The 18,208-nt window shown below is 42.4% G+C and overlaps 1 protein-coding gene across 4 annotated transcripts in view; it reads right to left on the bottom strand.

The window, feature by feature from the left end:
- Window positions 1-260: 260 nt before the first annotated feature.
- The window catches only part of SLC12A1 (solute carrier family 12 member 1), an 83,955-nt gene continuing 66,007 nt past the window's right edge, over window positions 261-18,208 (bottom strand). For all 4 annotated transcript variants that reach the window (XM_084775504.1, XM_084775501.1, XM_084775503.1 and 1 more), the window contains 7 exons: window positions 17,892-18,035; window positions 13,424-13,555; window positions 13,098-13,209; window positions 11,632-11,718; window positions 4,848-4,983; window positions 3,096-3,163; window positions 261-1,933 (listed from right to left, as the gene is read on the bottom strand). In XM_084775504.1, the coding sequence (XP_084631630.1) occupies window positions 1,798-1,933; window positions 3,096-3,163; window positions 4,848-4,983; window positions 11,632-11,718; window positions 13,098-13,209; window positions 13,424-13,555; window positions 17,892-18,035 (815 nt within the window). In that variant the 3' untranslated portion in view covers window positions 261-1,797. The remainder of the gene's footprint in view (window positions 1,934-3,095; window positions 3,164-4,847; window positions 4,984-11,631; window positions 11,719-13,097; window positions 13,210-13,423; window positions 13,556-17,891; window positions 18,036-18,208) is intronic.

Raw genomic sequence — 18,208 nt, forward strand, 5'->3', positions numbered from 1 at the left:
GAGGAAGCAGGGCCCTCTTCCTTAGGTCACTAGTCACTTAGGTTTCAGAGCCATAGTGGCAAGGCTGAGGTAAGTACAGGGATGTGGACTGGGATACCAGCTGCTCAGGCCTTGCTCCTTGCCTTTCTTCTGTCAGCCTCTGAGCAAAGCTAAGGTTAGAAACATTCATCCTGAATCCCAGCTCTAAACAGGGCAGGGCCACCGGATGTACCATCGGACGGCGCTGGTGATTTCCGTGACAGAAAAGGAAAACATACTACTTTGTCAAAGCAAACAAATATTAGTGATTTTATTTCATCTTATTTCATGTCTATTTGCCCCCATGAGTTTCCCCAGAGCAGTTAAAATATGCCAAGACAAAACAAAAACAAGCCATTTATCAGATAAACAATTTTTGTTTTTTCTGTGATTAAATATTATACACACAAACAAGAAGAAAAATCAGCACCTGTATTCTTAAATTTTATGTTTCTCCTTTTATATCTTATTTTATTCTTTAAAGCCCATCTAACTATTTATATAGAAAGTAAATAAATGTAGTGCCTGCATTTATTTTTAATAGTGGATTGGAAATCTGTGAGATTATTTTTCAATGAAACATCTATTTTTATTTCATTTATGCAAACCATTTAATTAGAGAAGAAACAAGCAAACAAACAAAAAAAGCAAAGTAGTGTTAAGGTAGAAATTTCAAAGTATTTAGCCGGGAAGACAATTTATATTTTAAGAATCGACTCTATGGTTTCTAGAATATTTATACCATTTTATATTTTTTCCAGCAGTATACAACAATCCTGACTGCTGAGCAAGGTTTAGAGTAGTCACTGTGTCTAGTCTGAGCCCTTCTAATTGGTGTGTAGTAACATGTTGTTGCTATTTTATTTCTATTCCACTGTGTTATATTTATACTATTGTTTTATTATTTCTGTATGTACTATTCCTCTAGTGACTGATATTTAATGGTTCATATGCTTATTTGTCATCTGTGGATCTTTCTAGGTGAAGGACTTATTCAAATATTTTTCTCATTTTAATTGAATACTAAAATTCTGTCTGCATACTGGATGCAAGTCACATATTAAACAAAGATTACCCCTCCCCAAGAAAAAGAATCGGCTCTATCACATTTAAGTGGAACATGCCTCTCTTGCTCACCTCACTTATATACCTCCAGCTAGCAGCAAATGCAAGCCTCATGCTCTCTGAGGTCACTTGTAAGCTTCTTATCTGCTGCATTAAATAAGCCTTATTTAGGTAACTGCTTTGAACACTTTGTAGGCTCTAGTCCTTCTTAAAGTTTCCCGTTATTGATTTTTACATCTTCATAAACTTCTCAGGAGGCCAAACAGAATCATGCCACTGACCCAGCAGGTCTTCCTGTGATAGCCGCCTGGCGTCACTATACCAGCCTGTCAATATACACGGATGGCGATCCTGCTGTGGGCCTGAGGCCTGCACCACGGTCATGCAGCAGGCGCCACAGAAACAAGAGATTAAATTTGCCTGGAGCTCGCATCCAGATTAGCACATCCCGTAAGCATGTCAGCCAAGTCTTAATTTTTCGCTTACCAGAAACAACAGAAAAGTGTTGTTTTTTTTTTTCTAGGAGTGTCATGGCTTTCAGTGTTTCTTAAATGATGGGGAGAAAACTCTCATTAATAATAATATTTTTTTAAGACAAAATTTATGTAGGATCAGATAAGCTAGTCTCCAGAGGTTTGCGTATTTATGGATGAGGCTTTACACACAAAGTACCAGGTGTGTTTAATAATTACAATATCTCTCATCTTTTGTGCTTTAAGAGTAAAACGTCAGGACATTTTTGTGGTTTCCTCTAACCAGTAACACAGGAGGCAGGTTCTTGGTCAGAACTTCTAACCACGCCATGTACAGCAAATCCGATATTGATCCTTTTCTCGCCACTGGAAGGCTCCTGATGACATGGAAGAAGAATTAAAGGCAAAAAGAAAGTTACAGCCAGCAGGGACACCACTACCTGCAGGTCTGAGTGAGCAACAGCCAACAGCCTGAAAGGTTTATCACGCCCCCTCAGATAACAGCACTTCAGGGATTTTTGAATACAGAACTTAAATGGATGTGTTTTCCAGATAATGCAAACGGCTATAATGAGAAAATGGCTTAATATTTTATACAGACAAAAATAAAATTGGAAATTCTGATTTTTCTTGTTTTGGTTTTTCGAGACAGGGTTTCTCTGTGTAGCCTTGGCTGTCCTGGACTCTTTGTAGGCCACGCTGGCCTTGTACTCACAGCAATCCACCTGTCTCTGCCTCCTTGAGTGTTCAGTATTAAAGGCGTGCGCCACCACGCCCTGCTCTGATTTTTCTTTAAATAAAGAATTTAATCAAAAGATATTCACCCACTGGACAGAAGTTACTCTTTCTTCCAATATCTCCTACTGGGGATAGGGGGCATTAGAAGTGGCAGTCTTCCAGGACACACTATGCTTTAAGATATATATATATATATTCACATACAGGTCAGGTCATGGGGTAAAAATGAAATAGTTGGACATTGTCTCATTCCTAGCACCAATCTTTAGTATTAGAGAAATATTTTCAGTAGGCATGCTCCTAACATTAGTAAGACCATGGAATAAAGAATGAAAATGGAAAAGCTCATGGTCTTTCATCTTTGGTGACAGAGCCCTGAGAGTCAGCCATGGGCACACCCAGCTCAGGAGCATACACTCAGGGAAGATGTTTGTGAACCCCAAGCCTCACTTGGGATATTGGGAGGGAATTTCAGAGGTCCAGCCTTCCGGAGCCTGGTCCATATGGGACCATAAGGGTAAGCACAATTCAGCATGGACACATGCTCCCTGTCACATGAGTGTTGTAGGATGGCTAGAAAGTTCAAATAAGTCCTGCTTTAGTTCCCAGGACACCATCGTCCCTGTCTTAGGGCGACATTTATCTTCCTTCACTGACTAAACCCCCACATGGTCCAATCTATCTTAAAAACAACTCTTCCCACTGGAAGAACCATAGGCCTTTAGTCTGATCAGCCCACTCATCCCCCCCACCCCTTCTTCCTACCCATCTTAATGCTCCCCTCCCCCCCCACACACTCACAGCACGATGAGGTTGGCGGCTCTCGAGTGTTCCTGTAAGAGCTCATTCAGCCGAACTTGACGGTAACTCTGTGGATAGAGTTTAGACTGAGCTGAGTGCAGATCTACCAGAATTATGAATGAGAAGTTCTCTTCTCTCCTCAAGTCATGGATAAGCAGAAGATATCATTTTAAAAAGTCATTACTAAAAATAAATAGGCTTTACCTTTAAACACTAAGATTTAATGGAACGCTTCATGGGTCATTTTAGAACTGTAAAGAGAGCCTGGATTGTCACTGTGATGTGGTGGTTTATTAGATTCTAGGGGTGTAGAGCAAATAGGACAGATGACAAAATCAAAAAAGACCAGAACAGAGAGTTTGGGAATAGGCTTCATTTGAAGGAAACCAACTGAATCTTGCTGTTCCTGTGAGAGTCTAAGAGGACAGGTTCTGTCCTATTCAGTTTTCTTTAAGCTCCCTAACAGTATTAGTATGGGACTGGTTCCAGGTAAAAAGCCACCAGGAAACACACTGGTAAATCATTTTACAGTGATGAGAATAATACTCAGTTTTGTATTTCACTGGTTCAGAACCAACCCCAGATGTCTGAGTTGCTTAATCATATGCTTTGTCTCTGTTAAAAACTGGGCACTTAATCACACGCACAACGTATTTCAGCTTTGTTTTCACTAATGCTGGAAGGGTTTGATATTTCCTTCCTCTAACTTTCCCAGCTCACATCCCACTAATACAGTCTGTTTGTGTTCGTAGGTTATAAGCTCTTGTGGCCCTTGTCCTTCTAACATCCAAATAAGATGTTGAGTTTTGTACTTAAATCCGCACCGCTGTTTCTTTAATTATCACTACTACCCTCCACTTCAGTTGAAGCCCTGGCCAGAGAGAAACTTCTGGCTGTTCTCTGTGCCCCTCAGGCTGGCCTGGGGTTTCTCACTGTTGCCTCAGCCCCCAGAGTGCTGGGATGAGAGGTTGTTATGTTGTCTAGGAAGGCCCATCGTTTTACAGCCATCACACAGTGTGTGCCAGATGCAACGTATACACACACACACACACACACACACACACACACGTGCGCGCGTGCGCACAGAGAAACACACACACGCACGCACGCACGCACGCACGCACGCACGCACTCAGGCATGCACACAGAGAAACACACACCTATTTTATTAATCATGTGTGTGTGTGGTTTATATGTGAGTGCTCTAGTCTGCTTGTAGATGTCAGAGGACAACTTTTTACAAATCTATTTTCTACTTCCGCAGTGGGACCTGAGGACTAACCTCAGGACACCTGATGCGCTATCTTGCTAGCGCCAAATACAACATTTGGATTTATTATTCCAAACAATACATCATACTTTTCTAGAGATATTGTTTGTTAGTTTTTCACAGCTATGTTCAGCAGGTTAAAAGTCTTTGTTATTGTTTAAATTGTGGGTCAATTTACCTTTATCCATATCGCATGCTTGATGATGAATTATTTCAGATTAATAAAAAATAAATTTCAAAGGAGACCTCACAATATGGACCAATAGCTTGTTTTGTTAACTTAAAATGGGTTATTTTTTTTAAATGAAAACATTTTCTAAATGATTATATCCAGTAATATGAATGAAAAGCTCCTGAAAATGCAGTGCCCAGGATGCTGGCTGAGGCAGGTCGACCAGATGTGCCATTTTTGAAATCAACCATTGTTTCCTCTTTCACCTAATTAGACAGTAAAGTGAAAACTGAGGAAGACAAGCCCTTACCTTTTCCTTGACTGCTTCCAGTTCTGCATCTGTAATTTTCCATGGACTTTCTCTTTTTAATTTCTCAGCAGTGGTCAAATCTTTGTGGCTTTCATGGAGCCGATAAGGTTCAATCATCTCTTCAAAGACTTTCCAGCTGAAATTGGAATCATAAAGGAGGCCTCACAGTGGGGAACGGACTCATTATTTCACAGCTGCGTGGAATCAGTGCTGAGCAGTATGCAAATCTTTTAAGAGTCATCCTTGTAGGGAACTTAACTGTGAGGGGAAACCAATGGCACAGCACTCCCTCTGCAGCTGAAGCAAGCATTTGGTGTGTTTGAGGCCTTGTTAGTCTACAGGGTTCATCAATATTATTAATTCACAAACACATAGATGGTAATTACTCCACAGATATGGTTTCTGCATAGTGTAGTTAAAGACCCTCTTATGCTGTAGACACGTAAGCCCATATCTGAGTCTCCATTTGCTTCTTATGCGGATCAGTGGGAACCATCCGTCAGATCCTGGGAGATGACCTTTATCCCCTGCAAGCTGGGGTCCCTCCTCACCTGCGGTCAACTAACAACTCCCACAGCTGCCAGGAGCCTTTTGGGCAGACAGGAAAACAGCCTGGGCTCCCACCACAGGCTTAACAGTTTTAGCGCAGAAATGTCTGCTGAAAATAATGGTGTCCTTGTCCTGGTGTTTGATGTTGCTGTCTGAGATTTTCAAATGACTATTATTCATGTTTGTGTTAAGCGAGACGACAAAAATCAATAACACTTAATGCCTAAAAATCCGAGGCCATCTTAGGGCATCTAAAAATAAATCATTGAGGAGAAAGTGAGAAGCAGTACGTGAGGGCTACGGAGCATTTAAAAATTGCAAGGAGCATCTCATCCTTGTCTTCCGTGATAATCTCCTAAGATTTATTCTTCAAGCCGTAGCACAAAGTAAAGCTTATAATTTATGGAAGGAGTTGTTTTCAGAGCTCTGCTTAAGAAGGTCTCAACCATAAATGGTTCTCTTTAGTTTTATATAATTTAGATTACTTACAATTTAGGAACTTTGGGATGAATGATAATTAGAATCTGTACGCTTTTGGGTTAAGAAATTAAAATACGAAGTGATGAGTTTAATTATCTCATCAGTTGGCCTGATTTAGGATTTGCAGATAAAAGTGCAGAGATTACAAAGGAGCAAAATTGTCTCCACCAGTAAGCCTTGCTTAAAGGACTGAAGAGATACTGAATGCAATAGATTTCTATTGTGCTGACTCACATTGCAAGTGGGAAGAGGACAGATAAGCAAGGGGACTGATGTGCCCCTATTATTCTCTCAACAATACTTTCATTTGCTGTTACTTCCAACAGTGTCAGCCTTTAGAGGGCTGTGATGGCAATCAGCAAGAAGCAGGGTCTGGCCTCAGAACCTGGATTATTGCTCTGGCTCTTCTATTGTCTTCAGGATAGCTAACCTAGCCAATGGAAGGGAGTGACAATGGCCACTGGGCGCTTTGTGAGAGCCAGAGTGATGGTGTGGATGAAAGTGCCTCGGGGAAGGGAGGCAGCACCGAGCTGAGCAGCCCCAGAACTTGGTCTCCATATGGAAACCTCAGTTTAAAAATCCTCATGCTCTTATTTTGGTAGAGACAGAGTTTCTCGGCACCTCATCTAGAGTCTGGCTAGAAAGTACAGCATAAAAACGATTTCCTAAGAAGCAGAGTGGAGACCCGGAGAGATGGCTCAGCCATTAAAGGCTAGGCTCACAACTAAAACTATAAGAAACAGAGGTGGAGTGGAAATTTGTGGTTGTTTCCACAGTATCTACAGTGAGAACTGTTCCATCTACAGAATCGGTGAACTCTAGCACATTTTTATGCTTTCTGCAAGGGCTGAGTACAACTCAAGACAGTTCTGAACCAATACACACCCAGAAGTACAGTGCCTCCCATGAATGGCCCAGTGGTTCAGGGGACAATGAATTCTGAATGGAGTTCAAGACCTGACTTCAATGACTAGGGAGAGCCACTTTTTCCCCTTCTGAATACACAAAAACAAGTATGTAGCTCTATCTGTTATTGCCAGCCATCTTGCTTTTATAATCTAAATAAACTTCCATTGACAGCTTTATACCAGAACATAGAACAGGAAGAACGAAAGAGAATCTGCCCTTTGTTATAAAGTTTATTTTCTAGGTCATTTAACTGAAAGCCAGCCTACACTTGAACTTAATTGTGTGTGACAATGATTTTTGTCTTCTAAATCACTGTGAGGTTTTTCTCTCACTTGCATTTGAAGCATGCCAAGGGACACTCCGCTGTGAGGAAGGAGGCTCTCTTGGCTCATCCCTCCATTGATTTCTTATCCCCGGGGTGGCCCTTGTCTGTCCCAGCCAGCTTTTCTTGTTTTTTGTTTTGTTTTGTTTTGTTTTTGTTCTTCAAGACATGGTTTCTCTGTGTAGCTTTGGCCATCCTGGACTCACTTCTGTAGACCAGGCTGGCCTCGAACTCACAGTGATCTGCCTGCCTCTGCCTCCCCGAGTGCTGGGATTAAAGGCGTGCGCCACCACACCCTGCTTCCAGCCAGGTGATCTTAAAGCAGCACATAGTTTTCATTCTCGTCTACCTGATTTTTCTTTCCTTTTTTTAAGTTTGAAGAAAAAAAACCCCAAATTATTTATATTTATTTTATTTTATATGCATGGGTATTTTGCCTGCATGCATGCATGTTTATGCACCACATATGCTTGATGCCCAGGGAGACCAGAACAGGGCGTTGGATCTCCTGGAACTGGAGTTAATAGATGATTATTGGCCACTATGTAGGTCTTAATGCCGGGCCATCTCTCCAGGCCCCAAGTGATTTTTTTAAAAGTACTTTTTAATTGATCCTCAGCCACATCTGTAATATCTGTTGTAAAATATGAGTGAGGATTTATTTAGTATTTTTTAAACTACTAATAGCTGTGCTGCCATCCCCATCAGTTCCTTCCTGCCACTGTTTAATGCTGCCTTAACTGCATAAACTTTCTCCCTGAGCGAGGAAAGGAAAGGAGAAAATTATGTATTTTCATTTCAAAAATAGGATATTAATTTAAAATTTTCTCCTTAGTTCACATGAGATTTCATCTTTCACAGTAATATAGTTGTTGTTGTTTTTGGTTGGTTGGTTGTTTTTTGACTACGCTACAGTCTAGCATCTTTAAGCTAAATTATCTAGTTAATTGCTTTCAGTTTCTCTTTGATTTCCATATAAAGATTGTTGTCTTTAACCCATGACTTTTAATTCGGTTTATACAATAAGAATGAAATAAACACAACGCGTACTGTGTTCCCCAGGCTCAATCATTTTCTCACTTGGTCGGCATTTGTTGTATCTTCATCCCAGCCCTTCCCATATTTAGAAATAAGGTCCCTATGCCAAAATGCCTCTGACATGGCTAACCAACATTTCAGCTATTGAAAGATGTACTAAAGGTGATTGAAAGATAGTCTAACACTAGCTTTCCACAAGCATATCATTGTCACACTGTTATCCACTTTGCATAACACCAGGTGAGCCAGACTTAAACAGAGATCTGGGGAAAGTTGTTAATGGTGGTGAAGACTGCCCAGCCAAAAAGGCCACCATGGGTGCTGAAATTGGGACAGTATTATCTCTCTCTCTTTTTAAAGACCTGTTTATCTATGTATTTTATGTATATGAGTACTCTGTCTTTATGCACAGCAGAAGAGGAAATCAGATCCCATTACAGATGGTTGTGAACTAACATGTGGGTACTAGAAATTGAACTCAGGACGTCTTTAAGAGCAGCCAGTGTTCTTAACCTCTGAGCCATCTCTCCAGCCGCTGGGACAGTGTTCTCTTGAGGGCTTAGATTGGTTGCCTGGGGCTATGCCCATCTAAAAGAACTTTCTTGGACCAAATGACATCTTCCTGTTCTAAACCAGGGCTGCTTTTAAATCCTGGGACATGAGTTGCCAGCAGGGTACCTGGCATTTTACAAAGGGATATGGCCAACACGTGGTAGGAGGGAGAGAGATGAGGATGGATGGCTTTTCTTCACACTCCTGGCAGATGGCCTCTTTTCTCAGGACAGTGTTCAACGGCCACTACAGCTCTTTTACCTTAGTAAGCATAGATGTGTTCCCCTGTATCTTTTTTCGCAACCTTGACACAGCAGAGAGAAAAATCTGTAAATTTCTAAAGCCTAAGTTACTGGTTTCTGAAGGAAGAGAAGGAATTCTCTTTTCAGGTGGATAACGGCATTAAGTGAGGAACACCCATGGTGTGTGGAATAAAATTTAGATACAAGGGATAAAAATTAAAATGCCCCGAGAAGAGGAGAGCATGGGGCAAGGGTCAGTGTCGTAAGACGATGTGTGTCTGTACTATGACAAGCAGGTACTCCCAGAATGGAGAGGCCAGTTAATAATGGTGACATAGCACACACTCAATGGCAGAACAGCACAGGGAAGAACGCGGGGTGGTTGGCTGCAGCAGCTGACTGGAGGCTAGGATGGGCGGCACATAAAGAAGCAGGGCTCTCTGAGTAGAAAAAAACTAGGTTGAGGAGTGCAGAGATGAGGGAGTAGAGAAATAACTATCTATTTACAAAGATAAATAAGGAAGGCAAAATCTGCTACTGCAAAAACCGGGTGGCTAATTCGTGCTCAGCAGAGAACAAGGGCTTAAAGGGAGGCAGTGTCTACCCTCCAGATGATGGAAAGAGGCTCGGCCTTGACGTACAGTGATAGCTAACCCTGCCACTAATGGCTTGCTGCTAAACATTGTTCAGCCTGTTCTGTTATGAAGGATCCATGTCCACCAATTGGGGCCACACACTGAGCCTGTTGGGTCACATGACTGAAAATGCCACAAGGCATTGGCAAGTCTTCAAGTGAAAAGAGACTGACAACCCAGTTCAGAACAGTATTTCCACTCACCAAAGGGAATTATAAATATGTTGTTTTACTTACATGCTTGTAAGTGCAGAAGTAGAACAGTGCTAGGCATTTGAGGTATGTACGACACAAGGAAACATTATAAAGCACCTCCGGTTAACTCTGTCAGTGACAGCTTCCTTATTAATGAAGGTGCTTTGAAAAGCATTCTACCATACCCATAGCCTTAGCGAGGGCATGGACACACTGAACAAGATGAAGTTCAAGTTCATCTGGTCAGTAAAGTGCATCTGAAGCCTGAATATTTTTAGATATTTATCAAGTTCATACAGGTAACACTATACCACAAGAAGGGAAAAGGTGAGAAGACTTGGAGATTGCAGAAATACGGCTCGTGGAGAATTGCCGGAGGGGGGCTAGAGAGATGGCTCAGAGGTTAGGAGCACTGGCTGCTCTTCCAAAAGTCCTGAGTTCAATTCCCAGCATCCACATGGTGGCTCACAACCATCTGTAATGAGATCTGGTGCCCTCTTCTGGTGTGCAAGTGTATATGCAGGCAGAACAGCATATAGATAATAAATAAATAAATAAATAAATAAATAAATAAATAGCCAGAGGAAGCAGAAACAGTGGTCAAAGAAAGTGCAATGGGACTCTAGGACCCAAGGCACTTAGAAGCCATCATATCCGACTGTGTATTTTCTTTGTGGGCTCCAGGATATTCTAAGTCAAATGTATTAAATTGTATCCACAAGATATAATGAATATAACTTACTATAAGCAACTGAAAACTTCCTGTAATTGCTAAACTATAAGTCTAAGTGGTTTGTTTAATTTACAATTGACTGCGATTCTAGGCAGTGTCCTTGCAGCTTTGGGATACCCTGTGAGGATATTACCTATGACATCAGTGGTTTTCAGAGACCACGGTTAGGAAGTGAAAGGCTTGAGGTGTGCCCAAGTTCCCATAGTGAAGCCTAAGTCCCCGGTATGGTGAGGTTTGGAGCCATAAGGAAGGTGGCCCCGTGCGGGTATAAGTGCCTTAGTAGAAGAGAAAGAGATGCCAGAATTCTTTCTCCATCATAGAAAGACATAAAAGTGACCAGCTTCAGGCTAGAAAGAGAATCCTCAACAGATACATATCCCAAAGCACCTTGCTCTTGCATTGCCCAGCCTCTAGGACTCAGAAACAAGTGTCTGTTGGTCAAGCTGCCCCAGCCTGTGGCATTTTGTTAATGCTGAAGATAGTAATGGGGTTGAGAAATTCAACAACTGATAAGGGTTAAAACGCTGCCATGTGGCCGGGCAGGGTGGCATACACCTTTAATTCCAGCACTCCAAAGGCAGAGGCAGGAGGATCCCTGTGAGTTCAAGGCCAGCCTGGTCCAGGACAGCCAAGGCTAACAGAGAAACCCTGTGTCAAAAACAAAAACAAAAACAACAAAAACAAACAAACAACAACAACAACAACAAACTGCCATATTTTGAAGACATTGAAGTGATCATTTCAGCTTTCGCAGCTTTCTATTTTTGGGAGTGGAGCTTATAAATCACCTTCCTAGGTCTCAGGTAGTTTTAGAGCAGCCTTAAGCACTAAGCCCTGTAGTGCCTAACGCCTAAAATAGCCCTGGGATGGGGGCTCTTCCCTCAAGTTTCTCACCATAACCCTCTTTTCTCTATTAAAATGGATTGGGTGGCTCTGTGTCATAGTTACCAAAAAGTATTTCTTTAATATCTGTCACAAAGACATTACAGTAAATGTGTTATATTTTCACCCTTTGTTAAGCAACATGAAAGAGAGAGAGAGAGAGAGAGAGAGAGAGAGAGAGAGAGAGAGAGAGAGAGAGAGAGGGAGAGCGCAGGGCTGGTCAGCGGAGCCTGCTAAACAATTCATACCTCTCTTTGTTTGGCTTAATGTTGATGTCTCCAATTATATGGATGTCTGCAAATTTTATCCTAAATTTGCTGAGAAGAGAAGCCATTCTGAAAAAAAGGAGAAACACACATCACTAGTGCCTATGTAATTACTCTCTATCAAAAGTGTCTTTGTGTTTGACTTAAAGTATCAAAGGCAATCAGCATAGCTTTCAGACAGAGGCTTTCCAGTTTTGAGACATCAAGTATGAGCCAAGCTGTTCCCCTGAAGGCATAAAGTCATAAAGTCCATTGAGGTGGTGCGCACCTGCTATCTCAGTGCCCCGACATCAGAGGACTGGGGTTAGGCCACACTGGACTGTGGAGTAAGTTCCAGGCCAGCCCGCCATACTCAGAGACACCTTGTGATAAGAATAAAACCCAAGAACTAAAAGTAGAAAAGCCCAGTAGACACAGAAAACAGAAAGAGCGAAGCGAGATCTGCGTTCATTTTTGCGGGAGAGAACGCTCTCCATGTCTTTAGCCAGGCAGAATGTGCCAGAAGGCTTTATAAACTTGCCGACAGACTTAGTTTCAGTATATAGCTCTATGTTGTTTCTCCCTGGAAATTGGTCATTTTAACTTAAAGTTAGAGAATCTTGTAAAGGTAATACAAAGACTCCTAGACTTATGTGGATTTCTCCAGTGTGGTTTGCTATCCTCTTTGCTTCTTTCTCTTTATACCTATCTGTCCATCCACTTCTTAAGAGGAATCAATAAATGCAATATTATTGTATGAACATTATAATATTTTCATTGAAAGTAAATATATAAATATAAATATATTCTTGCTATAAAACGTGAGTGTCCGTGTGGGTATGCCATAAGTACATTCTTCTGAGGCGGGGAAGAACTGATGGAATGAAAGGCGTGCCATTAGTCTGAGTTTCTGGAAGTTACAGAGCTCAGGACTTGGGTCTGCCATGCAGGATGGAGAGCTGCTGCTGGTGTCTTCCCAGGCTTCCCACAGCAGCTATGAGTACACCATGCTCTTGGTTGTTTGTCATTCTCACATGTCCACAGCAGCTCCCAGTGGCTGCATTAACGAAACACTACAAAGATACACGATGCAACTTTAATTAAAAGTGTTTTTGTTTCTTTGTTTCTTTCTTTGTTTCTTTCTTTGTTTCTTTCTTTCTTTCTTTCTTTTCTCTCTCTCTCTCTCTCTCCCCTCCTCTCTTTTTTCTGTTTTTCTTTTTCCAAGACAGGGTGTCACTATGTAACCCTGGCTTGCCAGGAACTCAACATGTAGACCAGGTTGGCCATAAACTCCCTAAAAAGTCCAGGCTCAACTCAAGAGATCTGTCTGCCTCTGCCTCCCCAGCGCTGAGAATTAAGGCTCACGCCATCACACCCAGCTACCTCAGAGATGTTTAAAGAACTGAAAAGGAAAGCAGCAGAGCAGCCCACCCTCAGAAGGGCGGAAAGGTGCGCCACACGCTACTCACGAAATTTTTTCCTCTTCAATGCGGTTGATCTTTCCTCCAACATAGATCCTTAACTTACAGTCTTTCCACTTTTTTCTGAGAGTCAAGATATATGGGATAAGAAGTGTTAACCCTGGAATAAAGAGTAAATTGCAACAGAAAGGATGAGAAAAATACGAAAGCGTTACTTTTATTCCTTCCCATTACCATAGCTGTTAAATGACGTATGGCCTTCGGGAACTCAGAAAGGAGGTTCTCAAACCGACACGTCCTTTCCATAGACGAACCCTTTGATCTATAGCACAGCAGGAGATCTACTCCCCAGTGAACATTTTTGGACAACTCACCTCCATCATCAAATAACCACCAAACATCAATAGTTCCTTTTCCTTGTTTCTTTTTAAACTGAGCGCTGGCTTCAACCAGTTTCTGATTGAACTCCCCGACGTGCATCGACTGGATGGTGTTGATGTTGCTGTCTGAAACAGAGGACACAGTGATGCCTCTGTTTGTCTTTGGAGGACAGAGACAGTGGGCTGTTTTTAGATCCTTCTCATTAATCACAATGGAATTACAGTTTAGGTGTGTGGTGCCTTAACCTTCAAAGATATCCCACAAGCTTGTATTTTGAGGGTTTTTTTTTTCTCTCCTTGCTGATGGTGCTGTTTTGGGGAGGCTGAGGAGCCTTTAAGGGGCTCAGCCTTGTGGGAGAGAGTAGCTCAGTGAGAGGTGGGCCTTATGTTATAGCCTGGCTTCCCCAATGTGAACAGCATATGCCTTGGTCTTCTGCTGCCAAACATGAAGCCATGGTGGCTTGTCTTGTCCGTTCTGATGGGCTAATGCTTTTGAAGACATGAGCCAAAGTAAGCCTTTCCTCCTTTAGGCTGATTTTTGTCCTGTCTTGTTTCTGTTCAGGGGGTCATGAAACAATAAGCAGTGTCCACATGCGGGTGGTTGGGAAGGGAGAACAAAGTGTCCACATGTGACATGTATGTAGAAAGAATGCTATTGGGGATGGATGAAGGAGGGGTGGGAAATCAGGGAAAAACAACAAAAATGAACTTTGTTTGAAAAAGATTATAATAAAACCTAATTCTGTATACGTTAACTACAAAAGCAGTTTTCCTGTGGGATGCCTTAGCCCAGCTATGCTCCACTTACGAATGCAGTGTGTGGCGATGCTAAGTAGGTCCCCAGCCTTCTGAAATTTGAGAATGGAACAAATACTTTCAGATTTACTTTAAATTAGAATGTGTGGTGACTGATTTTTCTAGCGATAAGGAGAGGGGACTGAGGAGGTCACTTTGTAGTCAAAGTGCTGGCTTCAAAGAACCCTATGGAAAAAAAGACATGAGTGGTGGCATGTGTGTGCAATCCCAGCCCTGGGGAGATGATTCCTGGAGTGCACTGGCCAACCAGCCTGCCTTGCCTGGAGAATTCCTGACCGGTGAGAGGCTCTGCCTCAAAGTGGATGAATACCTTTCTTGAGGATGACACTCACAGCTGTACTCTGGCCTCCACACACACATGTGCACTGTGTGCACATCCACCCACACATTAACCCATCCATCCACCCATCCACCTATCCATCCATCCATCAATGCATCCACCCATTCACCCTCTACCCACCCATCCACCCATCCACTCACCCATCTGCCCATCCGCCCACCCACCCATCCATCCACCCACCCATCCATCCATGCATCCATCAATCCACCCATCCATCAATCCACCCATCCATCTACCCACCCATCCACCCATCCATCCACCCATCTATCCACCCATCCACCCGTCCATCCATCCATCCATCCACCCATCCATCCATCCATGTACACATTTACACACATAGACATAAACTATCCTTTCCTTGGAGATTTCACTCACTTAAGCACAGTTTTGTCATAAGCCCCATAAAGGTCTGGATTTCAATTTTCCAGGGACTATATACATCTTGAATTCTATGTTTCTGTACCTAGCTTGACTCACATCTGTTTCCTTTTCAAGAGTTTGTGAAGCCAAAGTTGTGAATTTGAGTTGTGTGAATTTTTGCTAATGGTATAAAAAAACCCAGAACACATAAGTAAAAAAAAAAAAATGCTTTTAGTTATAATTAAGGACAGATGCATATATAATACTTAGAAGTGTTGAAATTTTTTCTAAAATACTTATTTACTTATTAACTTGTTTTAAATTATTTTTATTTATGTGCATGTGCGCATACTTGTGCAGGTGCCCACATAGGTCAGAGGTATTGAATCCTCATGGAACTGGAATTACATGCTGTGAGCTGCCTGATGAGGGTGCTGGGAATTGAGCATAGGTCATCTGGAAGAGCAGCCAGTGCTTTTAGACACCAAGCCATCTCTTCTGTCTCATGTTTAATAATTGTTGACTCTGACATGAAAACAGAGGAGTATCGGGAGAGAGGCCTACTTCCTAACTTGTTGCTGGGCTTCTTTGGCACGCTGTCTTATTATTTCTAGGTTTGCTTGTTTGTTTTTTGCTTTTGAGAGTTGGCTCTAGTGCGAAGAGCTCCGCCTCTTTAGAGCTCCGCCTCTTTAGAGCTCCGCCTCTTTAGAGCTCCGCCTCTTTAGAGCTCCGCCTCTCAGAGCGGGTACTGAAGATGTTTTGCCAGGTTGTGGGCCTGTCAGTTCTAATGTAACTATCTCATATTTTTATATCCATAGGATTGCTGAGAGAGAAAGTAAATTTATTTGTAGAACGAGCCAAACTCTGCCCTTACTTCCATGCAAATCAAAGCATCTAGAGGAATCATTAGGAGAGCCTGCAGGTTTGGCCTTGATCTAGAGCTCAAAAGAGTTGTCACCACTTCATGCCCAGCGTGGTGTAGGCCCCCTGTAGAGCAGTGTTTGAATTCTGAGGTATTAAAGTACACAGCATTATGACTTTGTTTTTCTGAACACCAAGGCAGGTTGACATTCAGAAAAGTATCTTTTTACCAAAGCAAGTGCTGTGATGGAGGACTGGCCTTCCAGAACAAACACGCCTTGCTTACATGGATAACGCCAGTGCTCCCCTCTCAGAGGAGGGGAGGACAGAGCTTTGACCTTGAACTTTTTGTTGCTTTTCTAGACATGTCACTTAATAGAGATTAATATTACAAATAAAACAACCATGGGAAAAGAAATCATTTATAAAACATTATTGATAATTACAAACTTGAGGCATTCATTTCTGCACATGTGCATGTGTGGGCACACATGTGCCATGGCATGCATATGGAAGTCAGAGGACAACTGGGGCGGGGGAATTCATTTTCTTATTTCACAGTGTGAGTTCCAGGGATCAAACTCAGGTTGTCAGGCCTGGTGGTAGGCATCTTAATGTGCCAAGCCGTCTCATAAGCTCTTCTCTCTAATTTTAATCTCAAGTTCCAACTTCAGATTCAAATATATCATTCTCACGGGAAAAATTTACATACACATACACACACATGTACGTATGTATGTGGTATGTATGTATGTGTGTGTGTGTATTGAGACAGGGTCTCTCTACACAGCTCAGGATATACTGGAACTCACTCAGTAGACCAGGCTGGCCTCAGACTCACAGAGCTCTGCCTGCTTTTGCCTCCCAGGTGCTGGGATTAAAGGTGTGCGCCACCATGTGGGGAGGGAAATGATATTTTAAAGGAGCTGGAGAGATGGCTCAGTGGTTAGGAGTGCTGCTCTTCTGAGGGACAAAAGTTCAGTTCCCAGTAGCCATGCACCCATGTCAGGTAGCTTATAAACCCCCATAACCCCAGCTCTAGGGCACCTGGTGTCTTCTTCTGGCACTCACACACAGAGGCACACACACATAAATTACAAACAAATCTTTTTTTTTTTTTTTTAACGGTGGGAAAAATTAAGCTTCGCACAGTCTGTGGAATAAATTAGGTCTGTGTTTCCTACCATCCTCATATTAAAGGTGGGATTTCAACCCTGGGCTTTGCACAGTAGCACAAGCCAACAGACCTGGAACTATTTACAGGTCAGGAAGTGGTCTTTCAGAGCTGGTTGTTACCCTAGACTAGGAGTGGGCAAAGCTTCCTTTGGATCCTGCTGCTGGGCTAAAGGCGAAAGAGCTCCGTTTGTATTCTGATTCTCTACCAGCAGAGGGCGCAGTGGACCCCACTAAACTCCTCTAAGAAACAAACACTCCTTTAAGGATAGAAGGCAAATTTCAAAAGTACATAAAGAAACCTCCCATTTCTACAACTTGAACAAATTCTCTCATTTTTGATCCTCTGCCCTCTGGATGCCTTCCAGACACCCAGAGATAAGCTTACCACTAGACCAAAACTACAGGTAGGACTTGGTGTGAGTGAACCTTCCAGTCTCTCATTCTCATGCCTAACTGTATCCCCTTTGCCTAGTGCACTGGCCAACTGCATGGTCCTGACACATCTGCGAGGTAAGGATTGTACAGACAAAACTGATGGGCATCACTGGTCCTTAATGTTCTATTTTCACATCTCAGCAGACATTTCTATTCTGAGGTGGTCAGCCCGTATAAGCATGAGGTAACTCCAAGTCCAGTTACTGTATATATGCATATGTGTATATAATTACTGTAAATATGTATGTCCATATATGTATATAGTTACTGTAAATATGTAGCATAAATTTACAGTAATTATTATAATATATGTTGCAGTAAATTGGCATAGAGTGCTTCCTGATGCTGCCTGCCTGGAAGAGACGTTTCAGTGTCTGCCCACACTCAGTGTCTGAGACGCTTCTTCTGACCTCTTGTGATGCTCACTTCCGCTCTCATCTTGGAGTCGCGCTCTTAAGGCCTAAGCGTGCTTACCTTTCTTAGGGGCTGGCTTGGTAATGCTCAGCTTGCCAGCCTTCTTAAACAAGCCTCGTATGCCTCCGCCGCCCTCCTCACACTCGTTGTCTTTGATGGCGGCCTCCAGAGCCAACCTCTCCTGCTCCAGTTTCTCCAGTTCATCTGAAGAGAGCGGTCACCGTCAGCACCTTCACTCGGAGGGAACAAAGTCTCCAGGCACAATTATAAACACGTCTACCATTTCACATAATTATGCAATAAGATGGTTATGCAGTGGTGTGATTTTTTTCTCCCGCTGATCATTAAAAATTAATGATTTCAGTAAATTGTATTCA

The sequence above is a fragment of the Acomys minous genome, assembly GCF_964271855.1.
Source record: "Acomys minous genome assembly, chromosome: 3".
In the NCBI taxonomy this organism is placed as follows: Eukaryota; Metazoa; Chordata; class Mammalia; order Rodentia; family Muridae; genus Acomys; species Acomys minous.